The sequence below is a fragment of the Arvicanthis niloticus genome, chromosome 13 (assembly GCF_011762505.2).
Source record: "Arvicanthis niloticus isolate mArvNil1 chromosome 13, mArvNil1.pat.X, whole genome shotgun sequence".
NCBI classification, from domain to species: Eukaryota; Metazoa; Chordata; class Mammalia; order Rodentia; family Muridae; genus Arvicanthis; species Arvicanthis niloticus.
The window spans coordinates 57505370-57530836 of NC_047670.1; the positions used below are offsets into that span (position 1 = coordinate 57505370).

At 42.7% G+C, this 25467-nt stretch overlaps 1 protein-coding gene across 1 annotated transcript; it reads right to left on the minus strand.

The window, feature by feature from the left end:
- Positions 1-1229: 1229 nt before the first annotated feature.
- LOC117719285 (cytochrome P450 2D3-like) lies at positions 1230-25467 on the minus strand. Its single transcript, XM_076912311.1, has 6 exons — positions 25383-25467; positions 16754-16860; positions 3660-3831; positions 3372-3519; positions 2971-3154; positions 1230-1265 (listed from the first exon to the last, which is right to left on the minus strand). Exons 1-6 carry the CDS (start codon positions 25465-25467, stop codon positions 1230-1232), a joined length of 732 nt encoding a protein of 243 aa, XP_076768426.1.

Here is a 25467-nt window from a genome sequence, read left to right on the forward strand (position 1 = left end):
AGACCTTTTGGAGGCTTCATGGAACACTTGGCTAGCAGGATATGACATCTGACTGATACCATGGGCACTACCACTATGCAGCAAGGGCCACTGAAGTGGCCTGTGTGACTGGCTGATGAGGGTGAGGGAGAGGCGGTGTGAGGAAGGCAGCTCCAGCCTGTGGAGCCTTGAGTACAGGTGGGAGGTCATTCAACTCTTGAGGAAGGTCCAATTTAAAACCTGGGGACTTCTCAGTTCTCACCAGAGAAAGCTGAAAGGCTGTCACCAACTGTCAATAGACTCCTGGGGAGGCCAGCTAGATGTCCAGGTGGTTGTCACATAAAGACCACTATCTAATCTTATTTACTCTTGGCTTCTTGTTAGGTCAAGCCTTGTGTTAACGGTTATCTTAAGAGGGATGGAGAGGTGTCTTCCTCATGCTACAAGGGCAGTGTTTTTTAGATAAATACACTGGGGTAAGACACAATGAACTTACAGGCACTGCAGGACACAGCACCCAGCTGTGACAGCAAGTACCACTGACTGGTTTTGTGGTGAGGGGAAGTGGGAAGAAGGTAGCTGCAGCCCCTGGAATCTTGTGTTCCAGTCTAAGGTTACTGGGTTGATCGGGGAGCCAGACTCAGAACCTGGAAGCTTCTCAGGTCAGATCTGAGAAAGCTCAGAAACTGTCAACAATTGTTGAGAGTCCCAGAGGCCCATATGTTGAACCAGGTACTTCTCATATGGTGGCCTCTGTCTTTTTCACCCTTGGTTTCTTGGTGGGTCAGTCGTTCCCCTGACAGTCTTCCACATGGAGATATATAAGTAAAGCAGTGCTTCCCTCATACCAGAGGCCTGTGGGCTGGGTGGGCAGGTTCACTCCCCAGGTCCCTATTCCAGACTCACTGCCTCTTCCTGCCTATTGTTCTTGGCCCTGCCTAGCTGAGTTATGATAAAATGGCAACTTGAATTGACAAGCGGGTTTTCTCTAGCTTCATTCTGGCCCATAAGGAACTGCTGCACAAGAGTCAACACAGGTACATATCAGGGGTGGGAGATGAGAGATAACTTAGATGCAGTTACTGAGAAGCTTAGGCAGGTAGGTTTCTTCTGGGACGACATAGGATCAGATAAGACCAGGACATGGAGGTTAATACCAGGGCCGTCCCTTCCTGTAGCAGTCTCTGCCTCTTTGGGGTGTCATATATGGTGCTGACTGCGTGGTGGCCTCCAATGTGGCATGGGACAACTCAGGCCTGATTTTCCTGCCACAGGTAAGTGAGCCCCTGTGAGAGAAGAACATAAACAGGTGCAGCATGTCACACAGTGTATGCTGTAAAAGGTTTCCTGGTTTCTCACCAGCTCTTGGGAGAGACCTGGATCCTCTGCTAACCACTGTTCACTTCCCTTCATCCTCTGTTCATGTCATCTCAGCCATGCAAACAACTGTGGTTGGTCAGGATCATGTGACTTTAAGGGGACTGGGGTCTGGACATTCATGTCAGCAGCACTGGTATGCCATGTCCACAACAGGAAGCTGAGTCCCTGGCCTTCAGTGGGCAGCAGTGCTCCTGGGTTTGCAATTCTCTGCACACATGTCAACAGGTAATTGATTGCTGTCCTTCGGACTCACTCGAAGAGAACTGATGGAACCTGGGCATTTCTCTTCTGGACTCTGTTTATTTTCCATTTTCTGCCTTTATTCTGCCTCATTTGATTAAAATGACAACCAGCAGTGAGTCTCAGAGCCATCTCTAGGTCTTCCTTCTTTCCCTAAGCATTGTGGGAAGTGAATATGATTCACCGGGATGACTGTGACTCTTGAGTGTCGCCTTGGGAAAGCTTAATTGGGGCAAAGCTTGGCCAGAGGTAGACTAGGGTTGGGGACACTTTCATCCTCAGATGGTTACTGTACCCCCTCATGGTGCAAGGCCACAGTGGGACTGTGGTCCATTAGCACAGGCTGTTACCTATGAAATCTCAAACACAGAACCAATGCTTCAGATAATTCGCTTGGCATGTAAAATACTGAGAATCAACCTCATATAATTCCTGGATTTTTTTGTTTATTCCTAAAATGCACACAAAGGGGACTGCTGAGCAAAATCATGACACTGACCAACCTCCATTTCCACCTCCCACACTGAAGAAGTAACTGCAGTTGGCAAAACTGTTCTGGGACCTAGATAGGGAGGGCCTGTGATTTATAGCCCCAAAGAACATAGTCCAAGGGGTTAAGGTGTAGGGCAATGCCTGGCAATCACTCAATCATGTTCCCCTGGGGCACACTTGACTTGTAGGTGGGGCAAGGTCATCAACCTTATGTGAGCATGTCTCACCTGAGACAACAGATCCCAGGTAGGAAGAAAGAACATGCTCTTTGATCATAGATGATATAATTGTGCATGTAGGAAACAAGAAATGTTTCACAATACCATCTGAGAACATCAAACAATTTCAGCAAAGGTAAAAAGTCAACACAAAAAAGTACTTATTCCTTCCTAATCTAACAATGAATATGCTATATGAAATAACAATGAATAAAAATGTAAAGAGAATAGAATGACAAGCAGTATCACACATACACTAGCATCAAAAAGAGTAAGTGTGTTAGGGCAGGGCAGTGACTCTCACAGTATGGTGCTTGCTGTGGAAGCTGAAGACGTCGGTTCATTTCCTAGCATCAATATACTCCAACCACTTCCACAATCCCAGTTCTAGAGATGCAAAAAAGGGAGGATTTCTGGGGCTGCTGGTGAGTCAGTCTACCTCAATGATTGGGCTCCAAGTTCAGAGCAACATTGTCTCAGCTAATATGGTGGAGAGGGTTTAAAGAGCACATTCAACTTTGACCTGACTTCAAACCAAAAATGAGGATGTACATACATGTTAAAAATTGGGTAGCCAATACTTCAGTCCTTCTTAACTGAGCAACTCAGGCCACTGGCATGCTCTCAACACTGAGTAGACTTTGGAGGGACTCAGGCCTACCTTGGAGATAAGGAAGCCCTGCACTTCAATGTCAGGAGATGTTGTATGTAGCAAAGTCATTGGAGCAGTGTCTGCAAATCGCTGAACCTCATGAATGACAGCACTGGTGTAGGGCACGAGGGCCTGGTCTTCCATCTCTGGATGCCGGACCTGCCCTATGACCTCATCAATTTCCTGATGTACTCTGCCTATAAGGACAGCATGCCCTCAGGTAAGGTGACTCAGGTAGGTGCCCCTTGTCCCTCCATTACCTCTCTTTTGTGATTGGGTCCCTGGGGGAAAATGGCCATCATCCTCACTGGAGTCTGGGTCCAACCAGTGCTGTGAGCCACAAGTGTCTCAAGTAAGCTTAAGGGGTTTCTCTCTACACTCCTCCTCCTTCCTTCCCAGCCCAGCCAGGCTCATACTGCACACCTGAATGCAGGATCATGAGTAGCAGAGCCCTGGTCAGAGTGATTGAAGTGGTCATGATCCCAGCACCAAACAGGTCAAGGACAACCAGACATAGATTTGCATCATTGAAGCTACTCTCAGGGTTCCACTTTGCCTAGGACACAGTGAGACAGCAAATTTAGTGTAGAGATTAGAATGCCCCCATAATACCCTACAGAGGACTCAAGGTGGTTACACTTTAGTATCACTGTGTTATTCACAGCACAAAGGACACCAGATCCCATAGTCTCTCATCTTCTCTATCTCAGCCAGAAAGGCATCAGTCAGGTCTCGAGGTGGCTGATCAGGGTCCCAGGTCCTCTTGTGCTCAGTCACCAGCTTATCCACCATGGTGACAAGTGTCTTTTGCCCAGGGAAGACTTTGTCAGCCAACCCTGGGATGGGCAGAATTGGGAATGTCTTCAGAACCTGTAACAGCCATAGAATGTTCTAGGACTCCTGTTGAATTTAATTTAATGTCTTGAATATATAAGATTTCTAATAATAATAATAATTATCATTATAAAATATCTAATAAAAATTTAAAAATTTTTAAAAAAAGAAAAAAAAATAATCATTATCATTTCAATGTGTGTTCATGTGCACATGGTGTGAGGAATGCTGTTGCCACAACAAAAATGTTGAGGTTGGGGAAAAGCATAGAGAGTCAGTGACCTTACTACATGGCTTCCTGGAATGAAACTCAAATGCCATGCTTGCCTGGCAAGCTCCTTACCCACTGGTCATCTGGCTCCAGAAAGGGTCTAAAAATCTTGTTGGGGGGAGCCACTTAGTTGCTTTGGGGATTTGTCACATGCTGGCCTCTGTCTCTTATTTACCCTTTGCTTCTTGGTGGTTCAATCTCCTGGCAACAGTCTTCCACATAGGCATAGAAAAAGTAGAAATCTCCTCAAGCCAGAGGCCTGTCGTCAGGCTGAGCAGACTTGAGGAATACACAAAGATGACTCCTGAGTATTCCAGCAAATGGGGCTTGTGTGCTGGGCACTGCTAGGGACACTGAACATGCCAGTTCACCATTCACTAGAGTCAGTGAAGCCTGATCCCATGTCCTTGCTGGATTCAGACCTCTGAAGACCAAATGCTCAGAAGTCCCAGTGGAATCCAGGCAAGGTCTCTCTGCTGCACCTTTAGTGTGGCAGAAGGGAGGCAGGGGCTGAACAGAGACCACACCATGCAGCCTCACAGAAAGGACTACACATAGGTCTCCTCCTCTCTGCTGTCCATGCCATGCCTGCACTCACCACCTGTATGTCACTAAAGCCTGTGTGTGACTCCATGCTTATTGCTGGCCTGAAGCCTCTAAGCCTTCTCCCTCTTTCTGGCCATGATTCTTGGCCCTGCCCAACCCAGTTCCCTAGAATGGCACAATGCTCAGGAAGGGTCTTTCCTGAGCCCCAACTTGGCCTGAAAAAAAGACTTGGATGGCAGTAAGTGCACAAGCATGGATCATGGTCACAAAGGGGATTAAAGAAACAACTTGCTCAGGTCACTGACAAACTCAAGCTGTTGGGTTCCTCTTGGTTTGCTCCAGGACCCTTCCAGGGTAACTTCTGGTGCCTGATGAGTAAACTGCTTGTTTACTGATGACCTGCTTGTCAGTGCTGGGAGAACACACTCAGCCTCTCATCTCTGCCTGTCTGTGTCATACATGACATTATCAAAGAGAAGCAATGGTGCTGAATGGGTGCTGTCCCCAGTGGGGGATGGGCTGGCTCAGGTTGGATTTTCTTACCGGGTAAGTGAGCCCTTGTGAGGTAATTGTACAGACAGATGAGGGATATCACACACTGTGTGCTGTAATGGGTTTCCTCTCTATCTCCAGCTCTTGGGAGAGGATCTGGATGTTCTGCTAACCATCTGCTTGCTAGCACTGCTCACTTCCCTTATTCCTAAGTCCATGTCCTCTCAGCCATGGGAACAACTGTGTTCTGTCAGGATCATGTGACTTTAGGTATACTGGGGTCTGGACATTCATGTCAGCAGCAAGGGTGTGCCATGTTCAAAACCAGAAGCTAAGTCCTCAGAATCATGAGGCAGAGGGTCTCCTAGGTTTGCAATGCTCTGCAGTCATGTGTAGAGATAATTGATAGCTGTCCTTTGGACTCACTGGAAGAGGACAAATGGAGCCAGAATATGTTGCTCCTGTACTGTCCTTTGCACTGCTTATCTCTCTTTCTTGCCTTTGATTTGTCTTAATTCATTGAAATGAGGACCAACAGAGAATCCCAGAGCCATCTCTAGGTCTTCCTTCTTTCCCTAAGCATTCTCAGAAGTGGGAAGTGACTCATTTGGAGGATTGTGGCTCTTTTCCTTGGGAAAGCTTAGTTATGACAAAGAATAAATGCGGTTAGCTATGGTTGGTGACACTTTCATCTCTGGATGGTTCTTGTACCCTTTATAGTGCAAGGCCACAGCAGGACTATCATCCATTACCATAGTCAGTTACCCATGAAATCTCAAACCACAGAACCAATGCTTGAGATAATTTGCTTGGTATGTAACTAAATGTAAAATATTGAGAATCAACCTCATATATAATTTTTGGAGGAGTATTTTGTGTATTCTTAAAATGCACACAAAGGGGACAGCTGAGCAGGATCATGACACTGAGCAACCTCCATTTCCACCTCCAACACTGAAGAAGTAGCTGGGGTTTGTAAAACTTTTCTTGGATCCAAATAGATTTCTGGTCACAGAGAACATAGTTTGAGTGGCCCAAGCATCATAGAATTAAACCCAAACAGTGTTATTGTTATAGTTAAAAAACTTTTGTGTCACAGGTTACTTCCTGGCTGCTGAGATGACTTGGTGAGTAAACACCTGCAACCCAGCCCAACAGTCTGAGTTTGAGCTCTTGGAACCACATAGTAGGAGTGTCTTAACTTCTTATGGTTGAACAAACTTCCTCTTATCTCTGCATATACAAGTGGCATAAACCCCACACATACACCCAAATTTTTTAAAAAATACCAAATACTCTTTAAAGGGGTCACTGCTAAAAGGAAGGAAGAGGAACAAACTATAAGATAAAGAAAGTAATGGTAATCCAGAGATCTGAAAAAACAGTAACAGTCAGAAATAAATGTATATATCAGGTATCTGTAGCAAACATGAGTCAATGTGTGCATAGACACTTGTACAAAGTGCACAGACAAGCAGCCAAGAAGCACATAAACATGCATACTGTCACTCATTATTAGGATAATGATGCCACAACCACACTTCGTGGTTTTATCAAAACAGCCCTGGAAACACTGACTTCCAGGGGCAGAGCTTGTAAAGCCTTGTACATTTTTCATAGAATATGAACAGGGAATGAGAAAAAATGTACAGGAATCCCTCAATTAAACTACTAAGGATGCTATCACCCAGCAGATCCCCTAGGAGAACACATAGAGAAGACAAAAAAGGCTCCTCCCTGGAGGGATATTGGACATCCATGCCCACAGCCACATGGTTCACAAGTGTACAATGACTGACAGATAAACGAACAAAAAAGAAACAGTAATAGTCCTCTTTTCCAGGGAACCAAGCTCCACAACCACTCTAAGATGGCTGATAGAGCTGAACTACAAAACAGGCTGTGGCTTTTCCTATGGGGCTGAAGGGAGTGCACATGTGTGTCAGGTAGGGTTTTACTGCTGTGAGCAGACACCGTGACCAAGGCAAGTCTTATAACGAACAACATTTAATTGGGGGTGGTGTACAGGTTCAGGGGTTTAGTCCATTATCATCAAGGTGGGAGCATGGGAGAGTCTGGGCAGGCATCGTGCAGGCAAAGCTGAGAGTTCTACATCTTCATCTGAAGGCTGCTAACAGAATACAGGCTCCTAGGCACCTAGGATGAGGGTTTTTTTGATGAGGGTCTTAACGTCCACTCCCACAGTTAAACACATGATCCAACAAAGCCACAATTTCTAATAGTGTCACTCCATGGGCCAAGCATATACATTCCACTCTCTGAACAACATAGGCTTCTTCAAACAAATGAGTCTATAGGAGCCATACCTAAACATAGCATAAAGCAAAATACATTAGGCCACCTTCAAAGGTTCCCATAGCCTATAGCAGTCTCAACAATGTTAAAAGTCCAAAGTTCAAAGTCTCTCCTGAGATTCACCCAATCACTTAACTTTAATAAATTTTTTGACACTCTGAATATTGCAGATAAAATTATTTATTGCTTAAGGTCAGTATTTCCATATTGGTCAAGCTTCCAGAATGGCTTATATAGCTTAATCATGCTAGCCCTTTTTGTCCTGGGAATACTTTTATTCCTGCCCATTGTGAAAAAACTTGTTTTTCACACCATTAATATGTTGATAGCCAAAATCCATAACTTGAAAGTAAAAATGTATCTGCAAACAGAATTATTAATTTAACAGGCTGGCAGTCAAACATGGATGAGGTTCTGCACAGTGCCTTACCAACCTAAGAGAGTTATGCATTACATTTGAAAATGCATATTCCAAGATGGGCAAGAAAGGCATTCTTGTCAGAACAACCTAAGACAGACACAGTTTTGTTTATGAAATAAAAATGGAGAGATGTGGAGAGCTTTGGGGGCTGCTTCTAGAAATTTGGCAAGTGCTTCTCACTGGGCTCAAGGAAGTAAGCTCAGATAAAAATATTCACATTTGGGCCAAGACAAAGCTCAAGATAAACTCAGCCAAAAATGTGTGGCATATCTTTTATCTTGCTCATCCTGACAAGCCCTAGAAACAGCGACCAAGTGGCTTTGTTGCCTAGTTTGATCTTTGTTTATTACATTGTTTGATTACTTTGTCTTTGATCTAAGAACTAACAGTCTTCCTCGAGGCCAGCATGGTCTACAGAGTGAGTACCAGGACAGCCAGGGCTACACAGAGAAACCCTGTCTTGAAAAAAAACAAAAAAACAAAAAACAAAAAAAAAAAAGAACTGACAGTCTTCTCTGCAAGTACCTACAATGATATAAAAGCTGACTGGGAAAAAATAAACCCCCTTCTGCTTCACTACTGGCTAAGTCATGTTATAATGTTGTCTAATTGTCTTCTTCTTTTCAATCCTCACTTCCTCCCTTGAGACCCTGTTGGCTAACTGAGTTGTCTTAGTCACTTCCTAAACTCAATTTAATATTCTTTAACACAGGATTCAGCCGTGTTTCAATTCCTGGTTCCCCTTTAATACTCAAACCATATACTTTATATTTTTCATTGCTCAGCTCTCTATTCTTGTTTAAAATGCACTTCATGTGATTTAAATAGAGAGCAAAGTTTCTGCTGGGTTCTTTTGAGATTTCCTTAGTTAATGTAATTAATATAAATCTCTTTACCTTAGCATCAGGTAGACTCTTCAGACAAGGACAAAGAGCAGCCACATTCTTCACCAAAATACCACAAAAACAGTCTCTAGGCCACATAAAGAAATTCTTCTTCAGAAAACTATCTTGGGACAGGACTGCACTGTTCAAATAAATCTGAGCAACAATGTTCTCCATAGTCTTACTAGGATGATCCATGAAGCCCCACATAAAACATTCCATTGCTTTCCATATCTAAAGTCCATTAATCCACATTCTTCTAGACAAAAGCATGGCCAGTTCTAGCATAGCAATACCCCACTCCTAGTACCAAATTCTGTCTTAGTTAAGGTTTTACTGCTGTGAACAGACACCATGACCAAAGCTAATCTTATACTGAAAAACATTTAATTGGGGCTTGCTTACAGATTCAAAAGTGTAGTCCATTATCATCAAGGTGGCAGCATGGCAGCATCTAGACAGGCATGATGCAGGTAGAGCTGAGATTTCTTTATTTTTCTTTCTTTTTTTTAATTCTTTCTTCTTTCTTTCTTTCTTTCTTTAGTTATTTATTTTTACAGTCCAGTCTTCATCTCCCTCCCAGTCTACACTTTGACAATTCCACACTCCATACCTACTCCCCCTTCTCCAAGAGAATGTCTCTACCCACAAACCTCTGACCCACTAGACCCCACCACTCTCTGGGGCCTGAAGTCTCTTGAGGATTCGGTCCATCTTCTCTCACTGAGTCCAGACTAGGCAGTCCTCTGCTCTATATGTGTTGGGGGCCTCCTATCAGCTGCTGTATACTTTCTGGTTGGTAACTCAGTCTCTGAGTGATCTTGGGGGTCCAGGTTAGTTAAGACAGCTGGTTTTCTATAGTGTTGCTCTCCTAAGCTTCTTCCAGTTTTTCCCTAATTCAATCACAAGGGTCACCAGCTTCTGTTCATTGGTTGGGTGTAAATACCTGCATCTGACTCTTTCAGCTGCTACTTGGGTCTTTTAGCAGAAAGTTAGACTATGTTCCTTTTTGTAAGCATGCCAGAGCATCAGTAATAGTGTCAGGCCTTGGGGTCTCCCCTTGAGCTGGCTCCCAATTTGGGCCTAGCACTGGACCTCCAGTTTGCCTCAGGCTCTTCTCCATTTTTGTCCCTGCAGTTCTTTCAGACAGAAACAATTCTGGGTCAGAGGTTTTGACTGGTGTATGACAAACTTATCCCCCCACTTGATGCCCTGCCTGTCTACTAGAATGGACTCCAAAAGTTCCCTCTCATCACTTTAGAGGATTTCATCTATGGTCCCTCCCTTTGATTCCTGAGAGTCTTCACTTCCCATATCTTTGGTCTATTCTAGGGGGCACCCCACCTCCTACCTCCCAAGATTGCCTGTTTTCGGTTTTTTCTGGTGGCCCTATGGGCTTCAAGTCCTCTTCCCATGCACCAATACATGGTCACATTTCCATCTTTCTCTCCCTGTCCTCTTTCTCTTCACGGTCCCTCCTTCCCTTACTCCTCCTGTGATTGCTTTTATCTCCCTCCCAAGTCGGATTGAGGCATCCCTACTTAGGCTATTCCGCTTGTTAACCTTGAGTTCAGTGGATTGTATCCTGGGTATTTTGTAATTTTTGGCTAATATCCACTTATTAGTGAGTAAATATCATTCGTGTCCTTTTGGGTCTGAGTTACCTCACTCAGGATGATATTTTATAGTCCCATCAATTTGCTTGCAAACCTCATGATATCCTCATTCTTAATAATTATATAGTATTATATTGTGTAAATGAACCACATTTTCTGTATCTATTCTTCTGTTGTAGGAATCTGGGCTGTTTCCAGCTTCTGGATATCACAAACAAGGCTACTGTGAACACAGTGGAACACCTGCCCCTGTGGCATTGTGGGGCATCTTTGGAGTATATGTCCAAGTTAGTATAGCTGGGTCTTCCAGTATATCTATTTTCAGCTTAGTGAAGAACCTCCAGATTGATTTCTAGAGTAGGTGGACCAGTTTGCAATCCCAGAAGCAATGGAGGAGTGTTCCTTTTTCTCTACATCCTTGCCAACATGAGCTGTCAACTGAGGTTTTGATTTTGGCCATTCTGACTGGTGTAAGATGGAATCACTGGGTAGTTGTGACCTGCATATTCCTGAACACTAATGACTTTGAACATTTCTTAAGTGCTTCTCAGTGATTTGAGATTCCTCTGCTGTGAATTCTCTGTCTACTTCTATACCCCATTTTTTGATTCAGTTGTTTAGTTTCTTTATATGTTTTGAATATTAGCCTTCAATCAAATGTGGGGTTAATGAAGATTTTTTTCTCAATCTGTAGATTGCCAATGAGGCTCATACCTAAACATAATAAAAGCAACTTACAGCCAACCAACAACCAATATCAAATTAAATGGAGAGATACTTGAAATAATTCCACTAAAGTCAGGGCAAGATAAGGATAACCACTCTCTACATATCTATACAGTATAGTACATGAAGTTTTAGATAAAGCAATAAGACAACAAAAGGAGATCAAGGGGGATTCAAATTGGCAAAGAAGAAGTCAAGGTATCACTATTTGCAGATAATATAATAGTATACTTAAGTGATCTCAAAAATTCTACCAGAGAACTTCTCCAGCTGACAAACAACTTTAGTAAAGTGCTGAATATAAAATTAACTCAAATAAATCAGTAGCCTTCTTTTATACAAACAATAAATGGACAGAGAAAGAAATTAGACAAATAATACCCTTCAAAATAGTCACAAATAATATAAAATATCTTGGGGTAACTCAAACCAAACAAGTGAAAGATCAACATGACAATAACTTCAAGCCCCTCGAGGAAGAAATTAAAGATCTCAGAAAATGAAGAGATCTCACATGCTCATGGATTGGCAAAATTAACATAGTAAAAATGACTATCCTACCAAAAGCAATCTACACATTCAACTCAATCCCCATCAAAATTCCAACACAATTCTTCAAAGACACTAAAAGGCAATTCTAAAATCAATCTGGAAGAGCAAAAAAATCCAGAATAGCAAAACCAATTTTTAACAAAAGAAGAACTTCTGGGGTAACCACCGTCTGAGACCTCAAGCAGTACTACAGAGCAACAGTGATGAAAACTGCATGACATTGGTGTGGAGGCAGACAGGTTGATCAATGGAGTAGGATTGAAGAACCAGAAATTAAACCAAACACTTCCAGACACCTGATCTTTAATAAAGAAGCCAAAAAAAATACAATGGAAAAAGAAAGCATCTTCTATAAATGGTGCTAGTCTAATTGGTAGTCTTTATGTAGAAATTGGAAATAGATTCATATTTGTCCCCTGGCACAAAGATCAAGTCCAAATGGATCAAGGACATATATATACATATTAAATCTTATTAAAAAAGAAAGATAGAAATAGCCTCAAACTCTTTTATTGGAACAGGTAGAAATTTCCTAAACAGAACTCCAGTGGCTCAGGCTATAAATCAAGAATTGATGAATGAAATCTCATGAAACTGGAAAGCTTCTGTAAGGCAAAGGACATAGTCAAAGCTGAGATTTCTACATCTTCAATTGAAGGCTGCTAGCATATTAGTGGCTCCCAGGCAGCTAGGATGAAGGTCTTACAGCCCACATCCACACCTACTCCAACAGGGCCACAACTTCTAATAGGGCCACTTCCTGGGTCAAGCATGTAGCAACCACAACAACATGAAAGCAAGACAATAGCCACATGTGGATATCCTTGCTCACATGTGGATAATGTTCACACAACTTACCAGGCCAGTTGGTGAAGTTGGGAAGACACAGGATGACAGTAGACTGACTCATCAGTCCTTCACTGCTTCAGTGATTTCTTGGACAGTCATGACTTGACAACATCACCACTGCTCTTGCCTACAAGCCCATAAAGTGGGAAGAAATACATGCACACTCACATTATGCATGTAACCAAAAATATCTAGGTGATATGTCCTCTATTATCCACATTCCTTATTTCCTGTGGGTTCCCCAGGGTCCAGTTCCACCAACGAGTTCTCAAAAATACTGCTGCCACACACCAGCACATATCCTTTGTGTTCTTCTTGAAATAAGTGACTTTCCCATGATAACCTGATCAGGTACCACTGTCACTGGGACTGGCCTGTTGCTTCCTATGCCCCATGACCATCTCTGACCAACTTTGCCCACAAAATCTCTTAACTTCAGAGCTGGGAAAGAAGCCAGGGTGGTCAACTGTGGACACTGACAGATGGTTTGCACCAGTGTTTTCTGCAGAAATCTCTGTCTATTGATCAGAACCTCCATATTAAAGACCAATTGTAAATAGGACACATCTCTGCAGTGTTGTAGCAAATAAGGCCAAGGGTCAGAAGACCTCCAAAGAAGACATCAATCAGATTTCAACAATCATATTTGGCACATAAGACTCTATGTCTTTTCTCAGCACACAAAACTCCTTTTCCTGTGTGATTGGTACTTATTGTACCCAGGCCCTCAGGGGTGTTGGACAAATGATCTATCACTGATCTACATTCACATCCTGAGATCTGGACCTTGTGTCTAGGAATGTCGCGTATTCTAGGTCTTCTCAGATATGACCACCCAGCTGTGACCTTAGCAGAGCCTGGAAATGGCCATTGGACCTCTAAAACCTCTACCATATATGAATTATGTCAGGTGTCTTGAGCTAGGCAGTGAGGTCTTAAACCACACAGTGTCTTTCTCCCTTTGATTTCTTGACTGAAATGATACATTAAACCCTTATCCATCTTCCATACTCTCAAGACTTTATTAGTGAAAGCAAAAGACACTTGAGTCTCCATGCATTCTGCCTTGTGCAACCATAGACCAGATCAGCTCTCATGTCCTGCCCACTTCCTGGTGTTTCTATTTACACTTTACACTGAGAAACAGCAATGTGTCCTCACACCCTGCAGTGCCTGTCATCAGGAAACTGCTAAGGCTGTGTCTTCAGCAACATTGTTACAGGTTCTGTAATCTCTGTTGCCCTTCATTCCCACCTCTATCTTTCAGTTCAAGCAATAGGGCATTCTCTCTGAAGTCACACACTGCATGTTGCCATGCATGCTTTTGACTGTGGTTCTTTTTGTGTAATATAGGGTCAAGTACTGAACATCAGCACAACTAACTCTCCTCCTTCTTTTTCTGGATTTTCCCCTCTCTCCTCCCTTTCATTCCCTTCTCCTTTCTCCCATCAGCACTCCCTGATGACTACCCACCTCTCCCCTTTCTGAGACAGATTTTGTAAAGTAGTCCAGGCTACGTAGCCAATGCAGGTCTTGAACTTGCCATCTTCTTGCATAGTCCTCCCATTTGCTTTGCTGAAGGCCACTGCTCCTGGAGTAATAAACTCTATTCTCAACACATTAAAGTTGTTTATAGGTTGGCCTGAGGCAGAGGGCAAGAAGGTTTATAGACTGTTGTCTTATGATATAATCAAGACAAGGCTGTGTGTTAGACCAGGAATCTGTGTTGCAGATACAGTGTTGTGTTGGAAGTGTGGCTAGCGTCTGGAGAGACAACACGAGGCCAAAAGAGTTCCACATTAGGTTTATTGCAGGAGCAAAGGGCAAAGGTGGCAGCAAAAAAGAGGGGGGAAGAGAGGATGAGGTCAGAGGGGTCTGCCTTTTATTTGGATAGTGTCATAGCTGCTTGCAGGTAAAAATGGGAGGTGAGCTAAGTGGATTCTGGGAGTATGTGGTAGTTGCCTTGGCAACAGATGTGTGGTTCCTGTCTCCTGGGTGTGACATCACTGGGTTCGGAACCAATCCTGAACCAACATACCTTCTTTCTTCTTATAAAGAGAAGAAAAAAGTGGAGGGGGAAGCCGATGGTGAAGGGGTAGTGAGGGCACCATGTCTCTGAAACTACTTCCTGCTGTTTAAGGGCATTGTCAGTTTTGTGGTGTAGCTGAGTTTCACCATTGGGGTCCACTTGGTAAACATTTCCATCTGCTTTCTCTGTGGACAGTGGCTCCTCTGTGGACAGTGGGTGGTAATACTGTAACAGGAACTGATTAATAGTTTGGTTAGAATTTTTAGTATTTGTCACTGAAGGAGTGTAGAAACAAGATTAATGAGGCAGGGAGTAAATAATAAAACCAGGAAGATGACTAGGAGAGGTGTTATGACAGGGAGTACCCACTTCCATATAGGGTTTTTGAAAATCCCAGATGCTGGGGGCCAGCCTTGGCTTCGGGTGATGATCTTCTTTCTTTTTGGTTCTTCTTGAAACAGCAGAGGGGGAAGAGCATTGTCAGGGGGTAAGACTTTGTCTTATAAGAGATTTAGGGTTGCTGTATAATAGAAGTTTACTTGTCTAAATCTAAGTTACTATGCTACTGTAGCTGGCCTGTCTTCTGTGATCCTCTGAGGCCAGAAACTGCAGTTTCTGGCACTTTATCACCTCATTCTAAAAACAGAAAAGGATTATGTAAATAGCCTTTGTACTATCTCAGTAGGAACTGCTGGGCTCTAACTTACTAGAACTTACTGAGCTCTAACCTGCTAGTCTGAGGTCCCAGGAAGAAAAGACACTTAGAGAAGTGATTATAGAGTTAATTACTAAGTGTAAAAAGTTTCCTATGAAAGCTATCTAAGGGGAAAAGCAGAAAGATCCTAAGTGGCAAAAAGGAAAAAAATTATTCTAAGGGAAAAATTTCTTCTAGGCTGGGGAAAAGGAAAGAAAGGGATGAACCTCTCTTTGTCTTTGTCTTCAGTACTGATACATCTTTTAGAATACATGGTCACATGTTACAAAGTTCATCACAAGTTCACACCAAAAATCAAATCATAAATTGAAATAGAAGGTTATAACAAAGAGTGTTTATATGCATATCCATAAGAGTAATTATCTGGCTAAAAATCCATCACCTGTTAGCTCCACAGGTTCACTGAAGTTTTATAACTATAATTAAGTTTGTATAGATAAAGTCAGGCAATATTTTATCTTCTGTCTTAGCACCTATAATAAATCATTGGTTCCCTTTTTATGACCTTTGGTTAATTGTTTTACAACCTCTTGGAATGTGCTCTGAGTAGGAGAAAGTCTGGTTACTATCTAAGAGTAATTAACTGGTGACACTTGGGGGACTAGCAGAGTTCTCATCACAGTTTAGACTATCAGAAAAAGACCTAATAGTAGTCCCATTATAAAAGAGCTTAATAATTATTCATATAAGTTTAGGAATCTTATAGGATAATCATTAAGACTTACGAAGTCAACTATTTGTCAATATAGCATCACTACAAGACAGTACATCTTCGTGGATCTACAGAGATCTGCCCCAAAGGGGTGTGCTATTGCTTAGTGATTGTTATATATGTTTAATCATAATAGGAAAAGCATATTAATAGCAGGAATCTTTCCTAAAGTGAACCCCTTACAGCCTTGCTGAATAAGGGTGCACCTGTCGCAGATTACATAATAATCCAAGGCAAGCTATTTCAGGATGATCACCTACTAGTTATTAGCTTGTCCCATTAAGGCTCCTGACACCCAGAACTGGAAGTCTCATGTTCCCTGAAATTCTTTTTTTTAAAGATTTATTTATTTATTTATTTATTTATCTATTTATTTATTTTTGTATATGAGTACACCATTGCTCTCTTCAGAGACACCAGAAGATTGCATCAGATCCTATTACAGATGGTTGTGAGCCACCATGTGGTTGCTGGAAACTGAACTCAGGACCTCTGGAAGAGCAATCAGTGATCTTAACTGCTGAGCCATCTCTCCAGCCCCTCACTGAAATTCTGTATGTCTAATTGTAGCTCCTGGATTTTATTTCTCACTACCTTGATTCGATGACATAGAAACAGCATTCTTCTTGGAGGAACAGGCAAAGGCCATCTTCTTTAGCTGTCTGAACATCTAGCCCCTATCGGTTCTGAAGCACCACAGCTGCCAAAGAATCAGTCTGTTTCTGGATAATAATCATGGTTTCAGACATTTTTTGAAAATTGCTGTTATGCTTGAAAGTGAATTTTTTATATTTGGTCATAGAAGTCATTATCCCTGCAATTCCAGTACCAGCACCACAGCGACCAAGAGTGGCACAATCTGAACTGCCCTCTTACATTGGGCAGCGATCATATCAACAACTGAAATTGGCAGGAGCTCGATTCCCTGGATTACTCCTAGTTCAGAGAAAAGGAGTACCAACATGCAAACACCTGACCAGCTGGCAGGTAGGCGATGATATACCTGAGTGCCACAAAGAATTGGCATGTTTTGGACTACAGGGCATTGTGGCAGAGATGATATCAAGGGTTGTGGTTCTATTGCAGTCTAGGGAGCTTAGCATTCCTACAGAACATGTCCTGGAAGTCTTCAAACAGTTTGCCATGCCCAAAAGAAGGATAGACAAAAGGTAAAGAGTCATGGCAACATCAGAGTCAAGGCAGCTGGCCAAAGGTGAGGTAAGGTTACTCAGCAGAATCACCAGAGAGGCTGTAAGTAGCAATTGTGAATTGGATCCAGGAGGTACACAGAACCAGCGATCTTTAAAGTGACCAGGTCTGGTGACATTAAGGAGTTGGTATGCTGAGGTCAATGTCTGAAGCAAAAGGTGAAATGACAAGTCAGTGCCATTTATGAGGGGTGATGTTAAAGAGGTAAGAACCTCAGAGGAATGTTTGATTACTTCCCCTACTTTTCCAATATTTAGAGGTTGGGCAATTGAGACATATTTTCTCTGGATGTGGATGGTACTTACTGGGGACCCGGGTTGATTTTTATACTAGTGCTTACCAACAACTCCTGTCTTCCTACCTGGAATCCTATGGATCTTGTATGTAAAAAAAAAAAAAAAAAAAAAGAATGTCTCACGGTGTTGATAGAAGAAATGATTGATCCGTGACCCTAGCATATGTATCTGACAAGACCAATATGGGCAGCTTCCATAATCATCTGGCCATTTTTTTATAATAATGCTTTTTTCTGGTCAAAGAGAAAGCAAGTATAGAGATCATAATATTTAGATGGGACAACAGATTTAAGAATGACAGCAATTGGGATTAGTTTCTGGAATCTGGCTATGGAGCTATTTCCTGACCCTATTTGGAAAGACTGTTATCTGTGGTGGTCTCTTGGACCTTGAAACTCCAGATGTAAAGGCTGACTTAAATAGAAACAAGCAGCAGGGGAAGAATGAGATATCTATGTCTAGTCTGGTGAGGTCTAGCTCGGCTGCTGGAGTTCTTTCATTTTCTGGGATTCAGGCCAAGGTGGGTGGTCTCAGCATCCTCTGGAGCTTAAGGGAGCATGGTCATGTTAGGGTCGACATGTATAAAGAAGAGACATTTTTATGTGGAAGGATAAAATGTTTGAGGTGAGACAGGTGGACCCAATGAAAGAGTCCTTCGAGTTTAGCAGCTGTAGGGGTCACAAGAATTACCTTAAAATGGCCCTGTCATTTGGGAGAGACGGTGATGGATGATGACTTGAATGGGAGAGAAGGACTTGGTCTTCAATGTTGTCAGGCAGTGGAAAGGAGACAGTGTGTGGCAAAGGTATATGTTGGTCAGCAAAGTTCCAAAGGAGAGAACAGAGGTGGCAAAGTAATAGGGTGAGTAGATGATCAGGGAGGGGAGGGAATATAGGTGAAAGACCAGGAGTTAAGACTGGACATCCATACATGAGTTCAAAGGGTAAGATAAGGAGAAGCTGTTTGGGGAGAGCAAGTAGCCTGAAAAGAGCCAGAAGTAGTTTTACCCAATCAAAGTGAAGTTCCTGTGACTACTTACCAAGAGTGGTATTTAAAGAGTGGTTGGTTCTTTCTACCTTACCTGAAGATTGAGGGTAGTGGGGAATATGAAAATGCCAGGGGATGTCTAGGGCCTTAGATAGAATTTAAGAAATCTGGGAAGTAAATTCAGGACCATTGTCTGACTGAAGGGAGGCTGGGACACCAAATCAGGGGATGATCTCTCAGAGGAGGAGATCAGAGACTGTCTGAGCCCTCTTGTTAGTTGTAGGGAATGCCTTCACCCACCCTGAGAAAGTGTCCACCAAGACCAGGAGGTACTTGGTATGTTTGACAATAGACATGTTGGTAAATTCAAGTTGCCAGTCAGTTCCAGGAAGGGAACCTCTAGACTGATGGGTAGGAAAAAGGGGTGTTATGATAACTTGAGTTGGAGTCTAATATCTGACAGATTTTGCAAAAAGCAGTGATAGATTTCAAGAAACTTAAGTCTTCATAAGTAGGCTGTTGGTGAGTCTTAACAAAATAAGACAACACTTGGCTGTTAAGATGAAAGAGTTGGTGAAGATAGGACAAAGTTTGACTAGTGTCAGGGGGTGTAGGTGGGGGTGTGGGTTGCAGTGTAAGGATGTCCTGAGGAGGGTGAGATGAGTCTAGGCTCCTATGGGCTGCAGCTCTAGCTACCTAGTCAGCTCAGTTGTTTCCCTTGGAGACAATAAAGTCATCTGTCTGGTGAGATCTGCAGTAAACAATTCCAATAGCTGTGAGGGGATGGGAAGCCTTTAGCATAGCCATAATTTGGTTTGCATTAGTTACTGATCCTTTTTTGTGGTAAGTAACCCACGCTCCTTCCAGATAGTTGCATGGGACAGGAGGATACTAAAAGCATATTTGGAATCTGTATAGATGTATCAGTGCAGGAGTGAGATAGGGATTGGTTCGTATCCGGTTGATGAAGAAGATTGGAAATATTAAGAGGTGGGCATGATTGGAAGGTGAGTGTAGAGTCTTCTATTAGGGCTACCTGAAGAGAAAAAACCCTGGGGAGGAGGTAGAGTCTGTAAGTCTTTGTAAGTTAGGAACTGTAACAGGTTATGAGAAGAGAGGACAGTTATAGGTGACCCCAAGGTTAGTTTGACTCTCGAATAAGGAGTTCAGCAGCTGCTAAGGTACAAATACAAGGTGCCCATCCCTGGATGGTTAGATCTAGCTTTTGTGACAAGCATGCTACAGGTCCCAGTTGGTGGACAAATCTGTCTTTTTCAGTTATGTAAAGAGAAAAAGGATGAGTCAGTTCTGCAAGGCTGGGGCCTTAAGGAGAGACTGTTGGAGCCTTTGAAAGGGCTTCATAACAGGTTTAAGAAGAGGTTCATGGGTGGGGCCTAACACTGTTTCAATATAAGTGGCGACAAAGGAAGAAAAAGGAAGAAACCCAGGAACATAAAAAGCTACCCATTCCTAGGAATGATAAAATCTCTTGCTTTGCAGAAAGAACAGTTAGAGCCTGAATCAAATTCTTTCTATCTAAGGTAGCATCCTGGTGGGTTGGGGTAATTTGTTGTGGTAAATCTCTGACCCAAACACGTCCGGTCAAGGAAAACACAACTCAATATTTATGATTATAAACTTCAAGCCTTGGAATGGGCAGATTTACCATTGTACTATTCTATTCCCCAGCTATGAGATCCCTTAAAACATGCAGTTTTCTAAGCCAAGTTCTTCTCCTCCTCCTTGTCCTTCCACCAAAGGCTCCAAGGGCTCCTCTCCTCATCTGGCTCTCTCTTCTCTCTCGCCTCTCTCCCAGCAACTCCTCTTCTCCCTCCTCCTCTTCTGAGTCCTCCCCTTTTTCTCCACCTCCCCTTCTACTGCCCAATCACTGGCTCTAGCCTTTATTTTACAAATTCAATTGGACAGAAGGTTCACAAGATTCACTCCTTCTCTGCAGCCCCTCCCAGGAGTGGAAACACCATGAAAACAAAAGGCTGGGGGTATCCACAACACTTCCCCCTTTTTGTCCAATTAAAAGACTTTTCTCTCAGATATAAATTGAACACAAACTATATTACCATGCTGTAATTGTTAAAGTACAAGATAGGCCTAATACCCAGTCCATCATTTTTGTTAACTAAATAGAACCTCTGCCATCTCTCTCAACTAAAAGACTTAGTTCTGAACCTGGCTTATGTCCTGTCTTCAGAATGAATGTCAGCTGAAAACCATCCACTCAGATCTTTTCTCTCAAAGTAAATAGCCAGGATTGGCTATGAGACTATAGGTTTTCAACCCCGTCAGAAATCCAGAATGACTGGGTTAACTGAAAGTATGGGAAGCACTAAGCATAGCTTCTAAAACCTAGCTAATTTATGGAGACCGCTGAACACCTGGAAAGCCCCTATACTACAGAATGTTGGAGCATCAAATCTTCACCCTTCTGGCCCAGAATCATCTGACAGACCTTAGTGATGCAGAATTACTAAGGGCTGATTACTCTGTCTTGACAGATATAATCAGTCAACTATTCTGCAAGTGTGTCTTTTTTCTGCACAGTATTTCGTCTGTAGATGAAAAGAAGCAATTCTTGCCTAGTGGCTGTCTCACCACAACTGGAGTAACTTCAAAGATGCTCAATTTCTTCTTAGAATCCAAGACAGGGAAGCTGTCAGGAGCAGACAGATCTCCAATAAAATGGAGATAATAAAATGGAGATAAAATACAGGAATGCTTGTAACATCAATTCTGTGGACTTCTGACATTTTTGAAAACCAACTATCTATGTAAAGCAATCTGAACTGTTGTCTGTTAATTCCTTTCACTATTTCTAATTAAAATCTAGAAAACACCCTAACGGTAAGCTCTGAGACATGCAATTGCTGTAGGCCCCTGACTCACAAGCCAACCATCTCAAATCAGTTTTTTTTTAATGTTTAAAAAGGACTGGGTCTAAGCCTTGTATTTCTAAATGAGTTATACAGGCACAATGCCTATATGAGAGTAAAAATATTAATCCCATTTTTATATCAATAAGAAACTCACACCAGTGAAAACCCTAAATTTGTACAAAATAAATTCTATACCAATATAAGAGATTATAACTTCAACCTTGTAACAATCATAAAAATTTCTACCAATGTAAGATATACCTATGTAATGTTTCACTTAAGAGTAAATTTGCTAACCTAACCCTATTTGTCTATTTCTATGATATTACTATGTCTCCCCCTTTCTTTCCTTCCTCCATTTTACCTAAGAAGGGAGGATAGAGAAGAGGACAGGAAAGGTAGAAATCCCTGAGATTAAGCTCTCTAGTTCCCTCCCTGTCCGAAGCTACATTTGTAAAGTATTCTTTAATGACAACACATGTATAATTTCTAAAGTAACCAGAACCATCCACCCCAACATAAGGAACTGGGATGATGATCTCCTTTTGTCTGCTTCCAGCTGAATTGGGGTGAAGAATTCCCATCTGGGGGCCCAAGAGGAAATAGGAAAGTTGGCTTAGTCAAAGGAGAGCTAGCTGGCATCATTTGCCTTGAAGTCACTATGTGCTGAGAAAGTTCATTGTTTAGCTGACACCATGACTGTGACAATCAGAAAGGCTGGACAGGCAAGCTAGCTGTTCTGGAAAAGTTCTGGAAGCAAGTCCTTAAAAGAAACAGCTTCGATGTAGTTGAAGTAGAATCAAGCACAAAGCTGGAATAGAAGGTCCTGGAGTCTCGGCATCCCCGAGTATAAATCTTGCTAGGGCTGTGTTTCTTTTCTTTCATCCTGTAACATATAAAACTTAAAAGCAGCAGCATTCACGTGGAGCATGTAGGGCACACAGCTTGTGGTCAATGAAGATCAATAAAGAAAGGCAACTGCCCTCTTCAGGTTAGTTTCATCACTTAATCAAACTATAATATAACTTTGTATACATGTCCTCATAAAGGATGGCATGTATTAAGTCATGAGAAATTAGTACCCAATTAAATGTTCTTGGCTTTGTATAGACATTTTAGCCCCAGCCAGTTCCAGCACTGTCATAAACAACTCTGGAACAACAAAGAGGCATAAACAACACCATATATACATCACCTATTTGGTTGGTTGAGTTAGTCTCCCTTTTCTTCTGTGTCGACGAGGTCTTCAGGGGGTCTCCCTTTGTCATGTCTGATTTTTATCAACTTGGAAGGAACCCACAGCTTTTCTTTTCCTGTGGAAACATAAACATAACCTCTCCCCCAGCGTAACACATTTCCCACTTTCCATTCTGACGTCAGAATATCCTTAATATAAACAAGTTGATTTAGTTCAGTAGTTTTTTCCACCATCCAATGTCTCTCATCGGCTGTGGTGCTTTGTTCATTAGCATTCAAAAAATTTAAGGTTAATAAAGCGATATATAATCTATCTTTGGGGGTTCTTATTGATTCCTTTTGCCTGTTAAGCATCTCCTTTAGAGTTCGATTAGATCTCTCCATATTTAGGCACTCTTCCTTCTTCTGCTCAAGAGCAATTTCTAAGGTCTTGAGCCGTGAGTCCTTTTTTAGTCCCGAGGAAGCCAGGGAAGAAGCATGCTCTTGGAGATCCAAGAGAGAAGTCTCCTTCTCTGAGAGGTTTCCTTGCAATAGGCTGACTTTGGACAAAAAGGGGGAAGTGTTGTGGATAGCCCCAGCCTTTTGTTTTCATGGTATTTCTACTCCTCGGAGGGGCTGCAGAGAAGGAGTGAATCTTGTGAACCTTCTGTCCAATTGAATTTGTAAAATAAAGGCTAGAGCCAGTGATTGAGCAGTAGAAGGCGAGGTGGAGAAAAAGGGGAAGAGTCAGAAGAGGAGGAGGGAGAAGAGGAGTTGCTGGGGGAGAGGCAAGAGAGAAGAGAGAGCCGGATGAGGAGAGGAGCCCTTGGAGTCGTTGATGGAAGGACAAGGAGGAAGAGAAGGACATGGCTTAGAAAACCACAGGTTTTAAGGGATCTCATAGCTGGGGAATAGAGTAATACAATGGTAAATCTGCCCAATCCAAGGCTTGAAGTTTATAATCATAAATATTGAGTTGTGTTTTCCTTGACCGGACGTGTTTGGGTCAGAGATTTACCACAACAGTAATTGTTAGTCCAAAATAGGTGATCTGAGGAGTGGACAGTTGGACTTTAGAAGGTGAAACACTGTAGCCTCGACTGAAAAGAAATTTGAAAGAGCAGAGGTGTCAGCTTGGCTAGTCTCTAGAGAGGGGATACAGAGGACATCATCTATGTAAAGCACAATTTTAGATTTATGGAAAGATAAAGAGAGCAAGGTAGAAGCCAGGGCCTGGCCAAATAGGTGTGGGCTGCCCCAGAATCCCTGAGGTAGAACAACAGTCCACGTAAGTTGGGTAGAAAAGAGGGTGTCAGGACTTGTCCAGGTAAAGGCAAATATGTTCTGTGACTGGAAGTTTAGAGGGATAGAGAAAAATGCATCCTTGAGATCTAGGAATGAGAAATGGGAAGTTCCCGAGGGGATAGTGGAAAGGAGTGTATAAGGGTTAGCCACCACAGGATGGAGGGGAACCACTGCAGAATTAATGCATCTGACATCTTAAACCAGGCGATAGGTACCATTAGGTTTCTTAGCTGCTAGTATTGCTAGTATAGGGGTTTTAAAGGGGGAAGAGGTGGGGCGAAGGAGTGTATAGCACAAAGAGGTCAGAAATGATAGGCTAAAGTCCCCTGAGGAGAGAGAGAGAGAGAAGAGAGAGAGAGAGAGAGAGAGAGAGAGAGAGAGAGAGAGAGAGAGAGAATTGAGCTTGGGTGATGTTCCTGGTAGAGTCCAGTAATTGGATGACAACAGGAGAATGATGTAGGTTGACTGGCTAGCTTGGGTTTAGGTGAATTGGGGGAGCAAAGGAAATAGAGACTCCCAAACTAGCTAGAAGACCCCTTCCCAATAAGGGAACAGGACATGTTGGAACTACCAAAAAGTGGGGTCTGGTGGTCCTATGCAGATGATTAAAAATTGTGCAAAGAGGAGGTGGGTTCCCAAAACTCCATCAGGACTGAGTAAGTAGCCCTAGTGTGCAAGAGGAAGGAGATGGGCCACCCACATACCATGATAGCTACCCGGGGCTCCCTGCTAGTGATAGTAGCATTCAAGTTGAGAGAGGTTGGGCCTCCTCAGACATCTATAGCCAAGCCTAGGAGATTGGCTGGAGGGTTACCTGATAGTGATGCCCCTCTGTCCTGCACAGTGTCAGAGCAATCGATACCCTGATGTTTCTCCTGATGGCACCTAGGGCATGGCCCTCTTGGCTTGCACGAAATAGGGCAAGCCCTAACTCAGTGACCTTGATGACCACACCTATAGCAGAGGCCTCATTGTCTCTGAGTCTTTTTTTTTTTTTTTTTTAGAATTTATTTTATTTTATGTAAGTACACTGTAGCTGTCTTCAGACACCCATATGAGGGCATCAGATCTCATTATGGATGGTTGTGAGCCACCATGTGGTTGCTGGGATTTGAACTCATGACCTCTGGAAGAGCAGTCAGTGCTCTTAACCACTGAGCCATCTCACCAGCCCATCTCTGAGTCTTAGAAGACCGCTGTAGCAGCTGAGGCTGGTCAGACAGCCTTGCTGGCATGTGGTATTTTTGTTCTGAGGCTTTCTCATCTCTCTCGTGGTATATCTTGAAGGCCAGTGCCAAGATTTCTGCCTATGGAGTTAGGGGCCCCCACTCCAAAAGCCTAAGTTTAGCTTTATGTCAAGGTAACTCTGGGAGAGAAAAAAATTAGGTCATCAGAAGTTGCTTACCTTCTGGGTTTTCAGGATCCAGATTAGTGTGTTGCAATAAAGCCTTTGTGGGCTGTTCTAAAAATTGAGATGGGTTTTCCTGTTTTTCCTGGATATCCTCTCAGAGTTTTTCAAAATTTACTGGCTTTAAGGCTGCCTTTCTTGGGTCATCCAGAAGGCACGTTATAAATCTATCTCTGGCTAAATTACCAGCTACCAGAATTATAATTCCATTGAGGATCCTGGCCAGGCACTGCATGCATTCTTGCCTCTTCCCAAACTCATCTGCGTTCAT

Coding starts and splice junctions, on each gene's coding strand:
- LOC117719285 (XM_076912311.1), bottom strand. CDS start 25,467: ATGAACGCAGATGAGTTTGGGAAGAGGCAAGAATGCATGCAGTGCCTG. Junction 16,861..25,382: donor AATTATAATTCTGGTAGCTG/GTAATTTAGCCA, acceptor TCTCTGAACTAG/GAGTAATCCAGGGAATCGAG. Junction 1,266..2,970: donor AGGGCTTCCTTATCTCCAAG/GTAGGCCTGAGT, acceptor CTTCTCTCACAG/GGGCTCACTTACCTGTGGCA.